Source organism: Podarcis muralis, chromosome 11, assembly GCF_964188315.1.
Source record: "Podarcis muralis chromosome 11, rPodMur119.hap1.1, whole genome shotgun sequence".
NCBI classification, from domain to species: Eukaryota; Metazoa; Chordata; class Lepidosauria; order Squamata; family Lacertidae; genus Podarcis; species Podarcis muralis.
The window spans coordinates 62,985,851-63,008,887 of NC_135665.1; the positions used below are offsets into that span (position 1 = coordinate 62,985,851).

The following is a 23,037-nucleotide window of genomic DNA, read 5'->3' on the forward strand; positions in this document are numbered from 1 at the left end:
TTTTTAAGACATACAATTGGATGTGGTTCTGCTTTAGACAACATTTTCAAGGGCCTCTTGCACCAGGGCCTTGCAGAGCAATTGCATAAGAACGAACAGGCGCAGGCCGTTAGCAGCTGCAGTTTCTGTGATGTGGGGTGGCAGAAAGTTGCCTTCTGGTAAGAAGTGTTGGCCACTCCACAGGCCCCCACCCCCCGGCCGCCCTTTGCCATGCAAGAATAGAACCCGACAGTGCTCATGGGATTTGGCCTCAAGAGAACTAAAGCTTTTGAAAAGAGTTTTTAGCTCGTACAGTTGTGGGAAAAGTCCTGTTGATATTATGGGCAGCAAATGTGGGTGTTGGTGGGACGTTAGGCACTATGATGGCCGTAGTGGAACACAGGGCTAAACTCTGATCTGTGACCTGATCTAGCAAGGCTGCTCCTGATCTTTATATCCATTAATTTCGTCTGCCATTCTTCTTTAGGTCGGAATTTCTTCTTGCTTCCATTTCTGGGCTAACAATACTCTTGCCGCTGTTGTTGCATATAAGAACAGTTTGACATCTTGTCTATTAATGTCTTGGCCTAGAATACCAAGTAAAAATGCTTCTGCTTTTTTTAAGAATGTGTATTTCAACATCTTTTTCATCTCATTATATATCATTAAAAGGGCTAATGGCCAGGAAATACATTTCTGGCATAGGACTTCAAAGTCAACAGATGGACCCTGAGCTAAGAAGTTCGAAGAAACAGTAGTTCAGTGGTAAAAGATGCTTTTCATGCCCCCCTTTGGCAGCAAAAGAGGAGAAAAATCTCTGCCCCCAGACTCTGAGCTGCGGCCAGTCAAGACGTCACAGAACTGAGCTAAATGGATCGATGCCTCTGAATGAGGCATTTCTTCAAACTCTGAGAAATACGGAAGAACTATTCCTCAAAAGCTGGGGTGGAAGACCTTTTTCAGCCCAAGGCCTGCACTTCCTTTTTTTTTTTTTAAAGATATTTATTAAGATTTTACAGAATGAAAAAAGAAAAAAGAAAAATACAAAATAAAAATAATTAAAAAACAATTCCACTTCCTACTAGGCAACTTTCCAGGAATCACATGCCAGTGGTGGGCGGAGCATCTTCAAAAGTGGGCGGGCCATGAGTGTAGATTTTACCTTTGCACAGTAGGCTAGTGTCTATATAGGCACCACCCACCCTACCTTACTGTTCTCCATCCCAGCAAGTAAGAGATATTAAAGGAGGTTCAAGGACACGTGCCAGTCAGTTAAAAATACTTAAGGGGGGTGAAAAGCATGGGAGAAGGGGTGGCCTGGGAAGAAGCTTGAGGGCCACATTTGGCCCCTGGATGTGCAGTTCCCCACTTATGCTGTAAGGCAGCTTTCCTCGACTTTGTGCCCCCCCATGGCCATGCTGGCTGTGGCAGATGGGTTTTGTAGTCCAAAGTGTCTGGAAAGCAGCAGGTTAGGAAAGGCTGTGCTCCAAGGCTGGCTAACCTGGCTGCATCAAGGAAAGAAGCAGCCTTCCAAATCATTATCTGCCCCCAACCTCCCTGTGAGATACCCAGACATAGATGGAATGGGCAACATTGATTAAAGTCTCTGTTAACTGGAGAAAGAACAAAATGATCCCATGGCAAAAGTAAATGAAGAAGATCAAATGGGTGGGGCAGGTCTCAGCTTTTGCAAACAAATTGCTTGAAGTGAAACTGAAATCAGACTTGCCCACAGAAGTCTCCCTCTGGGTAGCTTGAGGTTGAATCCTGACAAGACAGAAGTACTGTTTTGCAGGGACAGGAGGCAGGCGGGTGTGGAGGACTCCCTGGTCCAGAATGGGGTAACTGTGCCCCTGAAGGACCAGGTGCGCAGACTGGGAGTCATTTTGGACTCACAGCTGTCCATTGAGGTGCAGGTCAATTCTGTGTCCAGGGCAGCTGCTTATCAGCTCCACCTGGTACACAGGCTGAGACCCTACCTGCCCACGGACTGTCTTGCCAGAGTGGTGCACGCTCTAGTTCTCTCTCGCTTGGACTACTGCAATGCACTCTACATGGGGCTACCTTTGAAAGTGACCTGGAAACTGAAATTAATCCAGAATGCGGCAGCTAGACTGGTGACTGGGAGCGGCCGCCGAGACCACATAACACCGGTCTTGAAAGACCTGCATTGGCTCCCAGTACGTTTCCAAGCACAATTCAAAGTGTTGGTGCTGACCTTTAAAGCCCTAAACGGCCTCGGTCCAGTATATCTGAAGGAGCGTCTCCACCCCCATTATTCAGCCCAGACACTGAGGTCCAACGCCGAGGGCCTTCTGGTGGTTCCTTCACTGCGAGAAGCCAAGTTACAGGGAACCAGGCAGAGGGCCTTCTCGGTAGTGGCGCCCGCCCTGTGGAACGCCCTCCCATCAGATGTCAAAGAGAAAAACAACTACCATACTTTTAGAAGACATCTGAAGGCAGCTCTGTTTAGGGAAGCTTTTAATGTTTGGCGGACTATTGTATTTTAATATTTTGTTGGAAGCCGCCCAGAGTGGCTGGGGAAACCCAGCCAGATGGGTGGGGTATAAATATTATTATTGTTATTGTTATTATTAAGCTTAAAAAAGATGCTCTCCAAGAGGCAATGAGATGCCTCTCGCCACACAAAGGCCATTTTGCCTTCCAAATGCTGAGCGCCACCCCCCTCCGCACCTGCCTGCCTCTGGGGTCCCACTGAGAGGCCTGCATGTTCTTGGGACCTTTCCTCTCGCCCTTGTGCACATTGCCCGACAGGCACGTCCCCTTGCCTGCTATTCTTCCCACAGATAATAGAAAATAAATTGCAATTAGATTTGGTAATTGTAGATAATTAAGCCAAAATGAGCAGTTAATTATAAAAAAAATATGTTTTTCGGGTGTTGATTGTATCATTTATTTTCTTTCGAAACTCTAATGTCTCGCTTGAGCAAGTTTAATATTTTGAATACTTTTAACCCTTTTTTTAAAAAAAAAAGCAAAACAAAGAACAGCACAAACAAAAAATCCCTCCTTTTAAGCGGAGCCTTGCTTAGCTGAGAATTAACATTCAAGGTTTTACCCCAGGAGTTCGTGTCAACCAGAAGGTAGAGATAACTTCTTTTCTTGATTATTTCTGTGTTTTGTTTTTCAAATAGCAAAAAAAGAGAGAAAAGTCTTTGGCATTTCAATGACACAGTCCAGCTGCACAGCATCATTCTCCAGCCCCAATAATCACATGCACCCTTTTCAGAGACTGAAGCAAACATCACTTCCATATTCAAATGCATAAAGGAGACAAATGGACTTGTCGTCTTAGCCTCCTCTGGCTTTACATTAGATTAAATTATTTAGGGCGCATTCATCTGGTAACCTTTGCAGAACTGATGAATGAATACAGGAAGCAAACTTTCCGATGTCTTGCTGCCAAACTTCACGACCGGCTGGCACAGAGACTCGGGAATGCGCAATTGCACACTAATGCTATAAGATTACTGCATGTCTCCATCAGAAAAGTGAGACATAAAGATGGACAGACAATCCCATAGAATCCCTACGTCTTGTTTCTCTCACACCCTATGTTATCTCTCCCCTCTCGATATGGGAGGGCTGTTGCCACTAACAAAAGACCTGCAGATGCTGAAAATAGATTTGCTAGAAGAGTGGGAACAGTTTGATACTTGTGTTTTCTAAGTATTACATACAGGTAACTTGCAGATTATGTGCATTTAACTTGCACACATTCAGCTTTGCGACAATTTAAAAATACAGTGGTACCTCGGGTTAAGTACTTAATTCATTCTGGAGGTCTGTTCTTAACCTGAAACTGTTCTTAACCTGAAGCACCACTTAAGCTAATGGGGCCTCCTGCTGCTGCAGCGCCGCTGGAGCACGATTTCTGTTCTCATCCTGAAGCAAAGTTCTTAACCCAAGGTAATATTTCTGGGTTAGCAGAGTCTGTAACCTGAAGCCTATGTAACCTGAAGCGTATGTAACCCGAGGTACCACTATAAATAAATAAAAGGGGTGGAAAAGAGATGGGCATCTGGGGGAAAGTATTTTAACTATATGGGATTTTGGTTTTATGCGCTATCCCCAGAACGCAACCTCCATGTACGTTGAGGTTACTGTACTGTGTTTTGGACAAAATCAAACACAGATAAGTCCGTTTATGGTCTCCTCTATGATGAAGCGACACATTATCTATCTGCACAGGGAAGATTTCCTGCATGACAAAGGAGGAAAACCCTATCCGTAAGGAACAGAAAAGCTAACACATCCAATTGTGGAACTGAGTTTATAAGCAGTTTTGCTCATTGGTCAGACAAGGGTCACCAATGGAAACTGAAGGCACAACCTTCAAGACAAGGAAGCCAAGTCAGACATGCAGATCTGAACACAGCACTAAAAAGCCAAGTTCAGTACAACTGGCTTTGTTTCGAAGGCAAAATGATGGTGTGGGCAGCACACGCTGATGCACGTTTACTCAGAAGCAAACCAAATTGCGTTCAATCCAGCCCTCCACCTGCCTGGAGAATCGAGACTTTTGTGGGAGTCATCCCTCAGCCCAGTCTCGAAGCCCAAACTTAGAAGGGAACTTTTCCCTGCATGTGTTGCTGCAGCAAAGGTCAAGGCAGCCCTTGAGGGATGATTCAGAGATCAATGCTGGCTACAATCACAGCCCCAGAACTGGAGAAGCGTAGTGTTCAAACACAGAAAGAGAACATTGAAAACCTTGGCTATGAAATCACATGACACCCAATGAGAAAAACACAGTGAGTGCTGCCCAGTGATTGCTCCTGTCTCTCCCGGTGCAGGCACTTATTATAAGGAGTTCCACATTTGCATTAATTAACGGAGAGATAGGCAGACCCCGTGCAACTCTGCCCATCCTGGGGTAGGGCTCAAGGAGGCGCCCTCTGTTCCCCCCGTGATTATTAGCACTTCTGTACAGAACTCTGCTTCCGCACTTGAAGAACTACAGACCTGGGTCAAACTAGAAAGGTTGCCAGGGGACACTTTTTCAGAGCACCTCCGCTGAATTTCAACTCCAGTGTCACCCTGTTTGCTGCCTGTTTTGGGGCCCTCTCTCCCTCCTGGCTCTGTGCCATGTGAACCACTTTCAAACCTCTCTCTTAAGCTTGCCGTCTCCAATAAATGTCTGTTTCAAACCTTGCCTTGGTTGGTTTCCTGGCTTCTTTGACGCCCTGGCCTGATCCTGCTTCGCCTCTGAGCTTCATCTGAGAGCCCCTAAGTGACTGCCTTTAATGCAGGCTCCCAAGGTCTACTTTCAAGGACAGGAGCCCAGGTCCAGGTCTCTGCACCCGCCACCCCACACTCTTTATTGACTATATTGTCATCTCATGATGTTACTTCCATTCTTTTTGGCTTGAAGCATTTAATCCGAGAGAAGGGAGGGAGAGGTGAAAGAAAATATGTTTTTTAGCATTCTGTAAAGCCCTTTAGACAAATCATAAAATATACTGACACATGAAAGTGCTTAACAGAGGAGCACAAGACCAAGGTATTACCTGAGGCCCCCACAAGTGCCATTCATCACTGGGGCCAAGCCGCCTGGTCTCATCAGCACTTCATCAATGAGCAGTTCTTCCGAATTAGGAGGCTGGCCCTTAAACCTGGGGTGGGGAGAGAAGAGCCACATATCACGGTAAACATGCACGGTGCTGAGCAGCCAAACTTTTGCCCCTTCTCTCCCTCTCCCCCTTTACACAGCAAGTAAATTAAACACTTAAACTGCAATCCTACCCACACTTAACTGGAAGTAAGTCCCCTTGACGTCAACAGGACTTATGTTTGAATAGACATGCCTAGGCATGAGCCATTGGCCTCCAAGCCAAAAAAACCCTAGATTTATTAGAATCCTGCATTATTTTCTATGGAGGGGGCAGTTCCACAAATACTCCTTGATGCAGTCACAAAAGAGCGGTGCCAGGTACTGAGGTCAAAAGCAGTGATGTGCTTGCCCACCAGATCTCTCAAAGTCACTGGATGAGGGCATCGGAAGCGGGCTTTTGAATTCTGAATTTGCGGTGCGAGATTGGTTACACTATTGCCAGATTAGGGAGGTCTTTAATATGGACAAAAAAACAGGCTTCCAGGTGGAAAAATCGAAACTAGAAACAGAACTGTTAGAACCTAAAATTAAGGTACTTTCAAGAATGTATAACTTGCTGTTAAAATGGAACACTCAGGATGAAACGGTCAAATCAGCTATGATAAAGTGGGCTCAGGACATTGGCTACAATATTATGTTTGCTGACTGGGAACGGTTATGGACCACTGGTGTGAAATTCACGGCATGTAATGCCCTGAAAGAAAATATTATGAAAATGATATACAGGTGGTACATGACCCCAGTCAAGCTTGCAAAAACATACCATTTGACGGATAATAAGTGTTGGAAATGTAAAGAAACTGAGGGAACATTCTTTCACCTCTGGTGGACGTGCCCAAGGGTCAAGGCTTTCTGGGAAATGATATATAATGAATTGAAAAAGGTATTTAAATATACCTTCCCTAAGAAACCAGAGGCCTTCCTTTTGGGCATTGTTGGCCAAATGGTGCCAAAGAAGGACAGAACTTTCTTTATGTATGCAACAACAGCAGCAAGAATACTCATCACAAAACATTGGAAGACACAAGATTTGCCCACTCTGGAAGAATGGCAGATGCAACTGATAGACTATATGGAATTGGCAGAAATGACTGGCAGAATCCGAGACCTGGGAGAAGAGTTAGTGGAAGAGGACTGGAAGAAATTTAAGGACTACTTGCAAAAGTATTGTAAACTGTATGAATGTTAGAATGATGCAGGATATAAAGATAATATGGCATTAGTGACATAGCTGAAAGGAGTACGCAAAAACTGGTTTATAAGAACAAAGGTGAAGTTAGAATAACATTATGTCAAACTCAAATAACTGATAACAAAGGGAAAAATTGGAGACATAATAGTTGAAATGTATAACATAAAATAAGATTTGAAAGAAGGTGAAGTATTGCTGAATAAGATTTTGTAAAAGGGAACACAGAAAAGGGAGATGTGAGGGAGTCTGGAAGGAGGGTTATGAAAAAAATATTTAAGAAATTGATTTTTTAATGTCCTTTTTATGTCTATTTTCTTCTATTTTGTATGGGGGGTTTTCTACTGTACTTTTTTTCTTTTTTTGGCTTTTTTGATTGATTGTGATGGTGTTTTTCCTTTTTTGGTTGTGAATGTGAAGTTTGTTTTACTGTCTAAAACTTTAATAAATATCTTTAAAAAAAAATATGAATTCTGAATTTGTGATCAGCGAGTTCCGCAAATGTATTGCCAGTTGGGCAAACTTGCAAAGAATGTCTGCTCCATTCATACCGCAACATTCCAGACAGAAGAATGGTTTTGTTTCCATCCCTCCACCTTTTGATAAATTTAACCCAGAAAAGAAAATACCATTTTTTAATAGAAACAGCAATTTATGGAAAGTGCAACTGAGGTCACAAATAGGTTAGATGGCTTTAAAGAGGGTGAGATGATTTAGGTAAGAACGTGTTGAACTTGCCATTATTAACTAGAACATGGGTGGGCAAACTCAGGTCCAATCACCTTCTAAATGCGGCCCACAGATGGTCTGGGAATTAGTGTGGTTTTACATGAGTAGAAAGTGTTCTTTTATTTAAAATGCATCTCTGGGTTATTTGTGGGGCCTGCCTGGTGTTTTTACATGAGTAGAATGTGTGCTTTTATTTCAAATGCATCTCTGGGTTAAAAAAAAAGGAGGGAGAACTATTGACTTCATGTCTTGTGTGTTGTGGGCATCTCAGAGGCACCTAGCTGGCCAGTGTTGAAAACAGGGTGCTGAACTATGTGGATTTTTAGTCTGATTCAGCTACAGGGCTCTTCTTCTGGCACAATTACTGCTATCATGGGGGCTGGCAGCTGTGCCATTCTATGGGTGGCACCCAATGTTCTCGTTTCTTTAGGGTTTATGCTTTTGCAATGGAACTTTCCCCAGCTCCTTGCCCCACACCCTCCCCACATCTGTTCTGGAAGGCTGAAGGGAAACCCACAACAGATTTAGGGGGAGGAGAGGGGGGACAGTTTCGTTGTGCAAGTGGCAGCACTACTCTGGATACACGCCTCTGTTTACAACTAGCTAGCTAGCACACACACAAAGTATCGAGACAAGCTGGAGAGCTGAGTTTTGCCAAAAGGAAAAGAAAAATGTTGTGTTTCTCAGCTAGTCTCTGCAGCCATTTAGGTTGTATTGGTGCACTTTAGGGGGGGCTGAAAGTCGTGACTGCCTAGCAAAACCTTAAAAGAAAAAGAAAAAAGTTTCCATGCCTCCGAAGATGGAGGTTGTATTTAGCTATCATGGCTAATACTGTTGAGAGACCCATCTATCCTCCATGAACTTAAATTAATCAATACATGGGAAGGAGCAGAGCGGAGACAGTAAAGGATGCCTCTGGTCTTCCTTTTGCAGCTTTTCTGCCAACCAGCACTTTACAGAACGTGCAATCTTCTCAGCAGAAGCTGGATGCAGCAGATGTGAGGATACACAATAAGAAAAGCGTAATTGCAGAGGCATTTAAGAGTCCCGTCGTTGGGCAGTGGATGCCCCACAGAGCACTCCGAGAACGACTTTCAAAACAACAACATTGCCTCACACAGACTTCAGGCCTTCCTTTTCTTCCTCCATTAGCAGGAACATATGCATGGATTAAAGATATTTGATCATTAAAAATCCATCTGCTCCTACTTAGTTCTTCACCTTTGTTTGTGACCCCAGTAGTCTTCTAAAGTACACAGCTCTGATTGCCTCTGATCAAACAGGCATTTTAACAGCCAAAGCAACACAGCTTGCTTTTGAACAGCATCTTACAGACAAAAGAAGAGATCAGGGAGGGAACCTTGGGAGCTACTCTGTCCTTGCTGGCCATTGACACAGAATGGGACCTCATCCTGAGCTTTTATGTATTTATTGGTGTCTGGCGTCCCCTCTCCTCTGCTGCCCCCCCCCAGTTAAGTTTGTGAAGGGAAAGAGGGCAGAGTGCCCCTTCAGGCAGTCTCCTCTACATGGTTATACTTGCATGGAGGAAAAGAGCATGGCTGTGTCCTTTGGCCCTGCCTAGTTCATCTAGCAAGCACACTACTCTGTGGGAGAGGATCCCTAAAGAGGGATCAAGGACTGCCTTAAACTCAAGCGTGGTCTGATTTCAATTCCAAATGGGTTTAGGGGTGTGGGGAGAGAGATGCTCCATTTTTTGCATGATGCCCAGTCATGAAAACATAGACAGATACTGCAAAGGGAGTCATGAAAAGAGCCACTGAAGTAGCTGGAGATGTAGGTGTGTGTGTGTGTGTGTGTGTGTGTGTGTGTGTATACATACACACACACACACACACACACACACATATATATATATATATATATATATATATATATATATATATGGCAAACCCATAGTAAGATCCCTGCTTAGATATGAAAAATAACTGGTCAGGCTTGGCCAAGTCACCACCTTTTACTCCAACTTGAGACTAGAACAAACTCCTTGAAGGAATTCAACAGATAACTCTGCAGATGGAGAAATCATATTAAATGGCATGGGGGACTCCTCAGCTCAGCAGTAATGAATATGTTTTGATTGCAGAAGGTCATAGAATCAAAGAAATGTAGAGTTGGAAGGGTCATCTAGTCTAACCCCCTGCAATGAAGGAATCTCAATTAAAGCATCCATGACAGATGGCCATCCAACCTCTGCTTCAAAATCTCCAAGGAAAAAGAGTCCACAAACTCCCAAGGAAGACCATACCACCGCCTAACAGCTCTTACTGCCAGTTCTTCCAAGTGTTTAGTTAGGATCTCCTTTCTTGTAATTTTAAGCCATCGGTTTGAGTCCTACCCTCCAGAGCAGGAGAAAGCATCCTCCATGCGACAACCCTTGATATAATGTGAGGTCCCAGCACCTCACATGAAAGAAACTAAGATGAGTTGAGAAAGATTTTTCTTGGCCTGTGTCTAGAGAACGAGAGGCTGAGTATTGTTTCATTTCTCACAAGGCTTCTGAAGGTGGCACAAATGGTGAGAATTAGCAAAGCCCGCACAATTTATCTTATTTGCAAATTTTGTATCCTGCCCTTCCTCATGAAATGAGCACGGGGCAGGCCACAAGACTACTAAAAGTGATTAGAAGAATAATTAAAACATCTAAAACCCACAATCCATTTTTTATACGACATCCCCCACTATCTGTCAATCTCAATATAAAGTTACTGCTGAATATTCATAGGCCTGCTGGAATTGGCTTATTTTCACCTGGTATTGAAAAGGAACCATTCTCAGCACCTGCCTAACATCAAGGGGAAGATCATTCCACAGTCAGAGGGCCACCACCAAGAAGGCCCTATTACACATCGCTGTAGCCCAGATTTTTTTTTGGCAACAACCAAAAGGGCCTCCTCAGTGGATTGGGACAATAGGAGACAAACAGCTACAAGAAAGAAGATTCCACCTAAACATTAGGAAGAACTTCCTGACAGTACGAGCTGTTCGACAGTGGAATTTGCTGCCAAGGAGTGTGGTGGAGTCTCCTTCTTTGGAGGTCTTTAAGCAGAGGCTTGACAACCATATGTCAGGAGTGCTCTGATGGTGTTTCCTGCTTGGCAGGGGGTTGGTCTCGATGGCCCTTGTGGTCTATTCCAACTCTATGATTATATGATTCTAAGTCCTTACACAAACACACACACACAGAGAGAGAGGGGGGGGACTTGCAGGAGGCAATGAGATGGTGGCAATTACAATGTCTGGCTTGTAAGGGAAGTCAAAAGTGGTGGACCTCTGCGAACATAATTTGTCTTAAAGATCTCAAGTTAGTGTTTAAAGTAAGGGGACACACTATGCAGTTCACAACACTATTTCTCCTTGGTTTTTGAGATTTATTGCCATTGTACTTCTCCATCCTCCCAAACAAAATTCTATGCTAGACTGTTATGGAGATAAGCTTGAAAAATACGATGGTTCCATGTCTTGAAGTCTCAGAGGCCTCAGTACAACCAAGTTTCCAAAACACATGAATTACAAGCTTATCTCACACAAAAAGTAAAGAAAAGAAGGAAGGCATCGAATGCAGGTTATTTTGTGATGAGATGGTATGGAAGTCGGTTTTGGTACCTCTTTGAAATCAAAACCTCCCTTGAGGAAATGCTATAATACTCGAAACACATCGGGCAATAAATAATCTTCTAGCACCTCTGAGATTTCTTCCCCTTTCTGCCTCACACTCAAGTACCCAACTCAAGAGTAGCTCTGTGCTGTAAGTGGCAATTGTGTTTGCTGTGGGCGTGCTGGTGTTTTCTACTGCAAATGCTTAAAGTGTGAATGACAGATGTGCGTCCTTCAACATCCATATACATGCACTGGGAAACCACAACACAAATCAGGGCTCTCAGGTGAGGGTACGCAGGTGTTTAGGCATGCATGCCTGTCATTCACATCTTAAGAATTTGCTGTGGGGAAAACCAGTATAACATCAGCATACCCACAGCAAATGTAACTACTACATAAAACGTGGAACCTCTCCGAATAACTCAGGCAGAGATTAGAAATCATGTCAGGTCAAAGCCAGCTGGGTACATGGTGTGAAGTTCAATCCACAAGTCAGTTGTCTACTCCTGCTCTCTACGGGGCACCTAGAAGTCACCCACCCACCCTTCTCAATTGATCTCTACTTGCACACCCGGATCGCTTCTATGCTTCCCCAGTACAACTCCCAGCTTCGAGCTTTGAACTGTCTTCAATCTATTTTCATGCTTAATAGTAGTGATGGGGCAAATGGAAGGAAGCAACTGCTAAAGTCTGCCTTAAATGGCTGAAGCAACTCTCTGAGACCTTGCAGTTGGGCATAGGATGTTTGCTTATGGGCACCAGAGAGTGGGAGTTCACTGAAGGACAGCAATATCCTCTTTTTAGATCAGCAGCATTAATCCCCCACGCAGAACGAGCCTGATGGAGCTCAGAATCTCGAAGAGGCTCGCAGTGCATCGTATTCCTCGATGCCATCATTGCAAATGCTAAACTACCACAGTATCTGAGCCATTTGCAATGTAGCTTTAACCAAATTGTTCCCATGACGCCGCAGATGATTAAGGCAGATCACACATATTTGTGGAACTAATGTCTTTTGGTAAATTAGAAAGCTTGTTGTGTTTTATGAGTTCTTCTGTGGCCTGAAGAGGAGTTTAAGAAACGCTCATCTAACCCAGCACCAGATATCGGCCTAAGAAAGATGTCAACAGACCCACCCACCTTCCATAAACCCCGACAGAACTCAAGCAGAAGCCCCATTTCCGACACTCCTCCCCAAACTCACCGATTGTAGTCAAGCCTGGATTGGTGGAGCTGCTGTTGCTGAAGCAGCAGTTTTGCCTCCTGCTTAGCTAACAGATTCTGAAGGCGTTCCTTCTCGATTTCCAGCTCCATCTTCTGGAGCAGCAGCTGCTTTCTCCTTTCTTCCGACAACCTTTTACCACGCTCCATTTCTTGTGGTCTCAGGTCCGTGCTGCCGTTCAGTCCAGGAGTATGCGACGGGCACGAGCAACACGCAAAGGATTCACAATGTGGCCCGGAGTGCATTTTTGGAAGGTGGCAGCCCTCTTGGAAAGAGCCGTGATCCGAGCTACCCGGTTTCTGGTGGAAAGAGCAAGTCTGAAGGGGACAGCTGTTTCTCCTCTGCTCCGCGGCAGGAGTTACTTTCTTGTGGGGAGGCGACTTTTGCCTCGTTGGCGAGACCACGTTGTTGCACTTACCATGCAACCCATCGCCCAGCATGAACTCGTTCCGATCTTCTTGCCGATGACCCTGGGCTGCAGCTCGATGAGCATGACTGTTCCTGCAAGGCTGAGACACAGGCATGTGGGTAGGACTTCCACGTGCCATTCTGTTGTTCTTGTATAAGGCCTGTGATCGGGCAAGGCTAAGGTAGGATCCATCCAGTTCCGAAGATGACAGAGGTTGACAAAGGCTTCTGTGGTTGGACATCTACAAGAGAAAGGCAAAAACAGAAACCAACCCACTTTAATCTTTTTTTAATTCAATTTAAAATATGTTTAATTGTTTCTATTCTAGTTCTCATCGCTGGCTCACAGCGTTGAAAACTTCTACCAGCACCAGTAAACTTGCAGCGGTTTGATGATCGACACCTAACGCAACTCAACAGAAAATGGGTTTCAAGTGGAAGAGAGGAATATGCTATCAAATCTGCAATTTAATTCCGTCTACACAGGTACAATAAATATAAAAACCACTGCCTGCAGGATTTGGGGTATAAACAAGGTACTTCAGCCTATCAAGGAGTTGTGAGTATCTAGGGTTACATAAAATCAACTTGAAGTGTGGCAAAAAAGCATTAAATGTTAATGTCTGAAAATGTTTAATTTTGAATACAGAGCCAAGAAATCCATTCAGCCACTATAAATACTGTCTGATTGGCCATTACACAGCAGGGGATTTGATGTAAAACATTTCACCTTGCGCTGAATGGGATATTACTTACTGTTGGAAATTTGATGAGAGTTTTTGAAATATCCTTACAGAAACACTGATAAAGAACTAGACCACTTCCTGTAAAATACGGTTCTACATCAAAAGCTGTCATTCAACTACAAAACACGTTTAAATCCTACCACATAAGTGATTTCTTTTTCCAATTAAGTTGGGCTGGTGATGAGAGACTGATAAAACTCCGGAGCTAGAAAGACACGTTAATTTGCATTTGTTGACCCAATCCAAAATGTGGGGAGCGGAGGCGACCCGACTGGGCCCATAGTTCATGTATGTTAACGGGCACTAAAAATCCCAATATGTACCACAGAGCACTCTTGCACCATAGTTCACTGAAGTTAAACAACTGCATCCCCAATGCTTGCAATAGATGCTCAAAGTGCTCTTTAAATCTGAGCATTTATTTCAGGAACAATATTGGACCAAAACTGTTTCAGACTGGATTTGTGTAAGAAATTTCCCAACCTTTAAGTGTGTTTAAGCACAGAATCCGAGGTCTACAAAGACAGCAAGAATGTTTTGATGGAGAGTGTATGGACAGGGAAACCTTAAAACATTCTGAAACTGTGTGTAACAACAGCCTGACAGCCCCTTCTCTATCACAACTTATAGCAACAAACACACCCAAATGGAATGTTCTCGGAAGGGGAAGGGCTGGGAATGACTCCCTGTCCGAAACCATGGCCAGCCACTGAACCTGGTTGACCCACATGGCCTGAATTATCAGCTACCTAGAGGCAAAGAACATTTCCCATAATGCTCAAGGATTACACTTCCTCAGGGGAATGTACCCCCTTCATCGTAAGATCTCAGGGCGGTTCACAGAATAAAATACAGGACAAAAATAAGTAAAACAAAACAGCAAAACAATAACACCCCCTTCCCACCTTTAAACGGCTGTAGGACATTAATCAGTCAAAGGCCTGGTTGAAGATGAACATTTTCGCCCAGCATCTAAAAGAATACAATGAAGGTGCCAAGAGAACCTCCCTGGTTCTTTCCACAAATGGGGTGCCACCACAGAGAAGGCCTGTTCTTATGTTGCCACCCTCTGGACCTCACATGCAGGAGGCACACAGAGAAGGGCCTCAGATGATTTCAGAGTCTGGGTAGGTTCATATGGAAAGAGGTGGGCCTGAGATTTGTAGCATTTCCTTTGTTCAATGAGCTCAGGACATAGGTTTCTATCTCCGCCACCCCCCAATAACCGTGGGAGATAGATCACCAGGGTTTTTATGGATGAAGGTGGTTTTGAACATGGGCCCATTCCAGTCTCCATCTGTAGCCTAGGCTTGTTTTATGGCTTACTACTCAGGGTTTGCCTGGGGTGAGACAAACCATGAGTCTGGGTTCAAACTCATAGCTAAGTCAAACCATGGCTTGGTTCACAGCAGCAGGGAGACCACAGGAGGAGGAACACTGTTTTCTCTTTCATGCTAAAGGCGTGGTTTGGCTCAGCATTGGGCGCTGTGGTCTAAACCACTGAGCCTCTTGGGCTTGCCAATCAGAAAGTTGGCGGTTCGAATCCCTACGACGGGGTGAGCTCCTGTTGCTCTATCCGAGCTCCTGCCAACCTAGCAGTTTGAAAGCAGTTTCTGTCACGGTGTTCTGTTGCGCCAGAAGTTGTTTAGTCATTGCTGGCCACATGACCTGGAAAGCTGTCTGTGGACAAACTCCGGCTCCCTTGGCCTGAAAACGAGATGAGCGCCGCAACCCCATAGTCACCTTTGACTGGACTTGACCCGTTCAGAGGTCCTTTACCTTTGTTATATATACAGTGGTACCTTGGGTTAAGTACTTAATTCGTTCAGGAGGTCCGTTCTTAACTTGAAACTGTTCTTAACCTGATGCACCACTTTAGCTAATGGGGCCTCCCGCTGCCGATGCACCACCGGAGCACGATTTCTGTTCTCATCCTGAAGCAAAGTTCTTAACCCGAGGTACTATTTCTGGGTTAGCAGAGTCTGTAACCTGAAGCATATGTAACCTGAAGCGTCTGTAACCTGATGTACCACTGTAACTAGTCCCGCATTGTCTGCTCTGACTGGTACTCCAGGATTCCTAGCAGAGGCCTTTATGTTCACTTGCTGTGAATTGGAGATCCTTGACTTGAACGGAGATTGAACATGGTGCACTCTGTGCACAGCGTGTTTGTCCCACCACGCAGCTCTGGCTCTCTCCGGGGTGTTTTGCCAAGAAGTCGAAAATGGCAAGAAGCTCCTATTAAGTGCAGCTCCTGTGCTACAACATGTAGCCAGGCACTCGGTCCAAACTCCATGTTTTGGCAAGAGTCGGAGAAAGTCAAGAAGAAACTATTACTTATTTCTCAAGCACTATTCAAAATCTAAGCTAGGCTTGCCTGCCTTTATCCTAATCTCCAAGGGAAGCATTCTTGTTACCCCTCATTGCCAGGTGCATTTCTGACACTGTGCAACAGGCTGCTGTTAAGCTATCAAGATAGTTATGCCAATCTTTTTGTTGAAAGAGTTATTAGGAAAGAATTTACTTAGAAGAATATGCAGAATTAAAACTTAAGTGAAAGATATCTGGCATTCAGACTCATTCCTTTTATTGCCCAATCTTTTACTGAAATCTCCATTACAAAAAAAAAAGTCTAAGATTAATCATTACAAAGCACCTAGATGGGACAGAGATTGCCGATATTAATACCCCAAGATAAATAAGGCAGATAACCATGTAAAAAGGTTAGTTGCCTATTTTCTTAGCAGGAGATAAAGTGCCATTGTTGCTCATGAATGATGTATGATGATGATTGCTGTATTTCAAGTGTGCCATACAAAAAAGAAAGGCAAGGGGGGGAGAGACAATGAGAAGGTAATAGTAACAACGGCGCATTGTTCTCGTTTAGCACAGAGCGATAATCGGCAGGAGTGAAGACGTGTGGCTTACAAGGAATCTCTTACGGCAACGGAGAACGAATCTCTGCCAAAGCAGAATCCGCAGCTTATGTGACGGGTGCCTGCTTTCTGCTTTAAAATAATTCTTGTAAGAGCAATACGCTGTCATTAATTGCTTTAACCTCCTATGCTAAGGATATTTCCAAGAGAGGCCCAAGGGTGCAAGACACCCGTTTTCAAAATGGCTTCTGAGGTGGCACGGAGAACGATTTTCAACTTAGGTTATTGTTGTTTTTTTACAAACTTTATTGAAAAATTTTAAAACAGTTATCAAACACAAAGGGTTGTCTTCCAAGACGAATGTTAAGTCTTGCATGCAAACATCCACACGGCATCAAAACAGACTTGGAGAATCTTTTATATTACAATTTTAGTTCATATCCACAGGGTATACATCAAACTAAAGCATTAAAATGGTTTCCCCACAGTGGCTGCTGTAACGGAGAGGGGTGGGGGAGAGATTACTGTACTATTATTAATAAACAATATAAATTGAGACCATATGGAGATAAAATCATATTTCTTGTAGGTGCTATATCCACACATATTGGGTCCCAGTTTCCGTGGTGTGAGGAGGTGCTTTTTCCCAATGGGAAGCAACTATTTGTCTCGCTGTTCACATAAGAAAGACGATCAATTCTTTACGCTTGACATTTGGATTGATACCGTTTCCCATCAACAACAAGGCTAACATTGAATTGGGTACAAGGTGACAGTGGAAAAAATCAGGCTCAGAAATCTTAAAAACAATGGACACTCCCACCACATATATGGGAAGGTGCCTTTAAGGGTGAGACAACACTTGAAAGATGCAGGGGCCAACTTATGTCTTAGGAAACAAACTCCTGCCTAAGAATTACTACACTCATCCCTCTTCAAATCGGCTTATACTTGAGTGAGGCGGGCAGCAGAGGGATGAGTGGCCTGAAAGGAGCCCTTTCTCGCTGCTGGTCCCACCACCGCTGCCCGTCTCTCGCAAGGGCAGGCACAGGAGCTGCGGTTGGGAGAGACGCTGCGCTGCGCTGCATCTCTCACAACCACGGCTCCTATGCCTGCTCTTGCAAGCGGCAGAGGCGGTGGCGGAGGAACGAGTGGCCTGAAAGCAGCCCAAAAGGGCTGCTTGTTCTTCCTCCGCCGCTGCCGCCACCACCAGGTTTCTGGTGTGGTGAACTGGCTTATCCTCGAGTCAATAAGTTTTCCCAGATTTTTGTGCTAAAATTAGGTGCCTCGGCTTATATTCGGGTCGGCTTATACGCGAGTATATACGGTATGTTGCCTCGGGAGAGGCAAAACGAAAGGAGGGCTGCCTCTCTGAGAGCAAAATGATGCGCATGCAGCGATACCAACCTCAAGTGCCACACGGAAAACCAGACCGCTGATATTTTGCCTTTCCTGTCAGCCATGGCATAGACCTCTCTCGCACAACAAAAACATTCCCTTGACAGTGCTTGGTGCAGAAATTAGAATTCAGCGTGCTGCCGGCTTTATCAACATGCAACGACGACGGAAATAAATAAAAAAATAACAGAGCGGCTCTGACTTCAATTTCACCTCCCCACCACTCCTGCCCTTTGTTTTACAGAGGGCTCGGCGGTGCAAGACCTAGATAAATATTTCAGAAACAATACTATTTGTGAGCAGATCAGGTTGCCGCCATTTCCCAGTGCATTTGGAGTTCACGCAAAAGAAGGGCAGGCGAACGGCGGGCTGCATCGCTAAGTCCGGGGGCCTGCGAGCGCCGAGCCGTCGGCTGGCTGATCGGGAATGCAAAATGCAACAGCTGCAAGCTAATCTTTGCCAAAGCCCCATCCCGAATAAATGGAGTGCATTCTCCCCAGCGCAATTAACTCACACACTCTGGCAGCTTTCTGCTAGAAGATCATCAAGGTAGATTACCTTCCAGCATATGAACTAAATACTTACAGGTGTTATATCATCCGTTATTACTTACAAACTTCTGCATTTAACAAGACATCCAGGCAAATGAATGATCTCATTTATGAATTATTTATTAGCGTTTCACAGCATGCTCCTGGCGTCATCCATGGCCTTTTCCAGGTCATATGACACCAATTAGAGCTGAATTTTAAATTATTCAATAATCTGAACTCTCTTGTCATTTAACATATAGATATCAATGCAGTAAACAAGTTAAGTCTAATGGGCCCCGGAGGTTTGCATCGCCCCCCCCTTCCTAACCTGCACCTCCCCACCCCAGTTCCCCTCCCGCCCATCAGCCGCAGAGGCTTTGCTCCGCCGTCGGAATAAGAAAAACAACAGAATGCAGCAAACACACACATTTGCAAGGTTTTAATATCAGTTATTTCGGCCTGCCTTAGGGATTTCATATCGCCACTTACAAGCACTGAATTTAAAATGCGTAAGTCTTTAGCTGCAAGCTTCTTCTTTAAAAAACAAAAACCCCAAAAACCAAAAAGCATCTTAAAAGGGTATATCTGGGATAAATTGCACCGAAAGGTTTGCCCAATTTAAAATGAAGCAAAAGAGTGATAGAAAGCACAGAACGCTGTTTAAAAGCTAGACCCTTTCACCCCTGCTGGAGGGGGGGAAATGCCAACATTTCTTCTCTGAGAAACAATACAGGTTTTGGGAAAAATTATAGTCCTTGCTCTCAAGGAGACAGGTGCACAACATGTCTTCAGTCATGAGCTGCAATATTTTAAATTCATGAACTTTCTCGTAAGGTGGAGGTGCTCAGACTGTCACAGTCCACTTTACCTGAAGCCAGAAAGCCACTAGGTTTGGCGTCCCCATCCACAGGCAAATAGCTCATAAGGCTTGGGCCAATGCACCATCTTCTCAAATATATAGACAAAGCTACCTTGGAGCAGCATCTTAAAAAGCAGAGACATCACCTTGCCAGCAAAGGTCCGTATAGTTCAAGCTCTGGTTTTCCCAGTAGTGATGTATGGAAGGGAGAGCTGGACCATCAAGAAGGCTGATCGCCGAAGAATTGATGCTTCTGAATTCTGGTGCTGGGGGAGACTCTTGAGAGTCCCATGGACTACAAGAAGATCAAACAGATCCATTCTGAAGGAAGTCAGCCCTGAGTGCTCACTGGAAGGACAGATCCTGAAGCTGAGGCTCCAAGACTTTGGCCACCTCATGAGAAGAGAAGACTCCCTGGCAAAGACCCTGATGTTGGGAAAGATGGAGGGCGCAAGGAGAAGGGGACGACAGAGGACGAGATGGTTGGACAGTGTTCTCGAAGCTACCAGCATGAGTTTGACCAAACTGCGGGAGGCAGTGGAAGACAGGAGTGCCTGGTGTGCTTTGGTCCATGGGGTCACAAAGAGTCGGACACGACTAAACGACTAAACAACAACAACAACACCTTGGAGCAGATCAGACCATTAAGTCAGGGTACGGTCTCCTCTATAAATGGAAGCACCACATCTTTCCGGCAGAATTCTTTTCATTCAACTCAGGCTCCTTTCTTAAAATGGAGACACCAGGTATCCCACCTGCAAACACACATAATACCCGTTCCACATTTGTAAAAACTCAATAATAATAATAATAATGATAATTTATTATTTGTACCCCGCCCATCTGGCTGGGTTTCCCCAGCCACTCTGGGCGGCTTCCATAGAAACCAAAAACCCCAATAAAATATCATACATTAAAAACTTCCCTGAACAGGGCTGCCTTAAGATGTCTTCTGAATGTCAGGTAGTTGTTTATCGTTTTGACATCTGATGGGAGGGCATTCCACAGGGCAGGCGCCACTACCAAAAAGGCCCTCTGCCTGGTTCCCTGTAGCTTTGCTTCTCGCAATGAGGGAACCGCCAGAAGGCCCTCGGCGCTGGACCTCAGCGTCCGGGCAGAACGATGGGGGTGGAGACGCTCCTTCAGGTATACTGGGCCGAGGCCATTTAGGGCTTTAAAGGTCAACACCAACACTTTGAATTGTGCTCGGAAACGTACTGGGAGCCAATGTAGGTCTTTCAAGACCGGTGTTATGTGGTCTCGGCGGCCGCCCCCAGTCACCAGTCTAGCTGCCGCATTCTGGATTAGCTGTAGTTTCCGAGTCACCTTCAAAGGTAGCCCCATGTAGAGCGCATTGCAGTAGTCCAAGCGGGAGATAACTAGAGCATGCACCACTCTGGCGAGACAGTCCGCGGGCAGGTAGGGTCTCAGCCTGCGTGTGGCAGCATCTGCACTTTGGAACTCCCTACCTATTGAAAGCAAGCAAGCACCTTCATTAATATAATAACAACAACAACAGGGACGCGGGTGGCGCTGTGGGTAAAAGCCTCAGCGCCTAGGGCTTGCCGATCGAAAGGTCGGCGGTTCGAATCCCCGCGGCGGGGTGCGCTCCCGTTGCTCGGTCCCAGCGCCTGCCAACCTAGCAGTTCGAAAGCACCCCCGGGTGCAAGTAGATAAATAGGGACCGCTTACTGGCGGGAAGGTAAACGGCGTTTCCGTGTGCTGCGCTGGCTCGCCAGATGCAGCTTGTCACGCTGGCCACGTGACCTGGAAGTGTCTGCGGACAGCGCTGGCTCCCGGCCTCTTGAGTGAGATGGGCGCACAACCCTAGAGTCTGTCAAGACTGGCCCGTACGGGCAGGGGTACCTTTACCTTTAACAACAACAACAACAACAACAACAACAACAACTATTATTTGTATCCCATCCTCCCCGGCTGAAACCAGGCTCAGGGCAGCTAACATCAAATATATAACCTTGGTATAAAATCAAACAATAATTAAATTACCTCCTAAAAACAAGTCAGGATCAAATTAAAATCTAATTAGATGGCTTTCTGCAGGATTAGAGTTGGGAACAGGCCCAACTGTTTACGCTGTTCTTATATGGGCCTGTGAGAATGCTGGGAGGTTTCTTTCATACTAGTTCTTATACAAAGAGAGAAGGGGAGTCAGGCTGAGCCCTGACCAAAGACCTGGCGGAACAACTCAGTCTTGCAGGCCCTGCGGAAAGATGTCAAATCCTGCAGGGCCCTGATCTCTTGTGGCAGAGCATTCCACCAGATTGGGGCCACAGCCGAAAAGGCCCTGGGCTCTGGTCGAGGCCAGCCTAATCTCTCTAAGGCCTGGGATCTCCAAGATGTTATTATTTGCAGACGGTAAGGTCCTCCGTGGGGCATACCAGGAGAGGCGGTCCCATAGGTATGAGGGTCCTAGGCCGTATAGGGCTTTAAAGGTTAAAACCAGCACCTTACACATGATCCTGTACTCCACTGGGAGCCAATGCAGCTGGTATAGCACCAGGTGAATGTGATCCTGTGGCGAAGACCCCATAAGGAGTCTCACCGCGGCATTCTGCACCCGCTGAGTGGGCATTCTTTCCAATGCCCGCTTAAAAAAATTCCCCACTTTCACCCCAACTAGGAGGGACCTTATGTTGGGATACTGCCAGGGAGACAAAGGCATCAGGCAGCCTACACGTCATCTCCAGATGATCTCTCGGTCTCCTGTAGAACAGCATCAGTCAATTAGCAACACAAGCCTCAGACACATTCCAAGACTTACGCACGCCCTTTCTGCAGAGTTTCCACAACGGAAGATTCACCCAGAAGAGCATATTTACAGCTTTATTCAACGTTGGTCAGAACAAAGGAAAAACATGACTGCTTGCATCCATGTCAAGGAAACAGCCAGAAACAAAAGCTGTATACAAAACGGAAGCTCCCTGTGAGCAGGAAGTACGCAGTCTTGTAACACACAACAGCCTGTTCCCTTTTTAAGGAGGAACGGAAATATCCTAACACCTTGCTCCCTAGACACACCCCTTTGATACCCAACCAATCACAGCACTCAGAAAGAGATGGTCTCCTGGAGATCCCATCCCATCTGTTTCAGACCAACAGGAAATGGGTCTTCTAGGTGGTGGCACCTCCCCACTTGCAACGCCCTCTTGTTGCATATCTGACAAGCCTTATCTCTACTGTGTTTTCGGAGCCTATGTAATACCTTTTTTATAAACAAGCCTTTTAAGAGGAGATGCTTGCCCCAGTGTGGATCCGTATTGGATTTGGAGCTGTTAACCTGCTCACTGCTTTTGGGAAGTTTCATGGAGAGTGATTCATTGACGAAGAGAGAGAGAACAAAAATTCACAAATTACAGTTCTCCTTTAGAGGAGAAAAAGTATTTAGACAGAGGTGTTCAGAAAAGAACAGAATAAGATTTTGGTAATATTTGCATCTAATTGTTCATATTCCTCTTCACTGAGCCCCATACTTTTGCTTTTGTTTTGTTTTTCTCAGCCTGAACAGAACAGCTCAAAAACAACTGTTTGTGTGAATGTAGCTTAAGATGTAAGGAAGACAGAAGATCTGTCTGGGAGGGCAGAAGACAGGGAACAGCACCCAAACACCAGGGCTGACACTTTTGCCTTTACCATTTCGTCTTGCTGATTTTGTCAGGTTTTCGCTGCTCCACTCCAACTGAAAAGCGCTATTTGCTTCCCAATGTCATCTAATGGTTCCATCTGCTCCCTTCATCTCTCAGTGCGCATTTTGGGCTCAGAACTTCCAATAAGCTGGATATTCTTTGGCATGTTCCTCTCCTGACCTCACAGCTACCTTTCTGTTAAGT

General features: G+C 45.2%; 1 protein-coding gene across 9 annotated transcripts in view; it reads right to left on the reverse strand.

Annotated features, from left to right (window-relative positions):
• The window catches only part of LOC114590158 (protein hinderin-like), a 224,082-nt gene that overhangs the window by 54,468 nt on the left and 146,577 nt on the right, over nt 1-23,037 (reverse strand). For all 9 annotated transcript variants that reach the window (XM_028748976.2, XM_077936544.1, XM_077936541.1 and 6 more), the window contains 2 exons: nt 12,352-13,019; nt 5,508-5,612 (listed from right to left, as the gene is read on the reverse strand). In XM_028748976.2, coding sequence (XP_028604809.2) covers nt 5,508-5,612; nt 12,352-13,019 — 773 coding nt within the window. The remainder of the gene's footprint in view (nt 1-5,507; nt 5,613-12,351; nt 13,020-23,037) is intronic.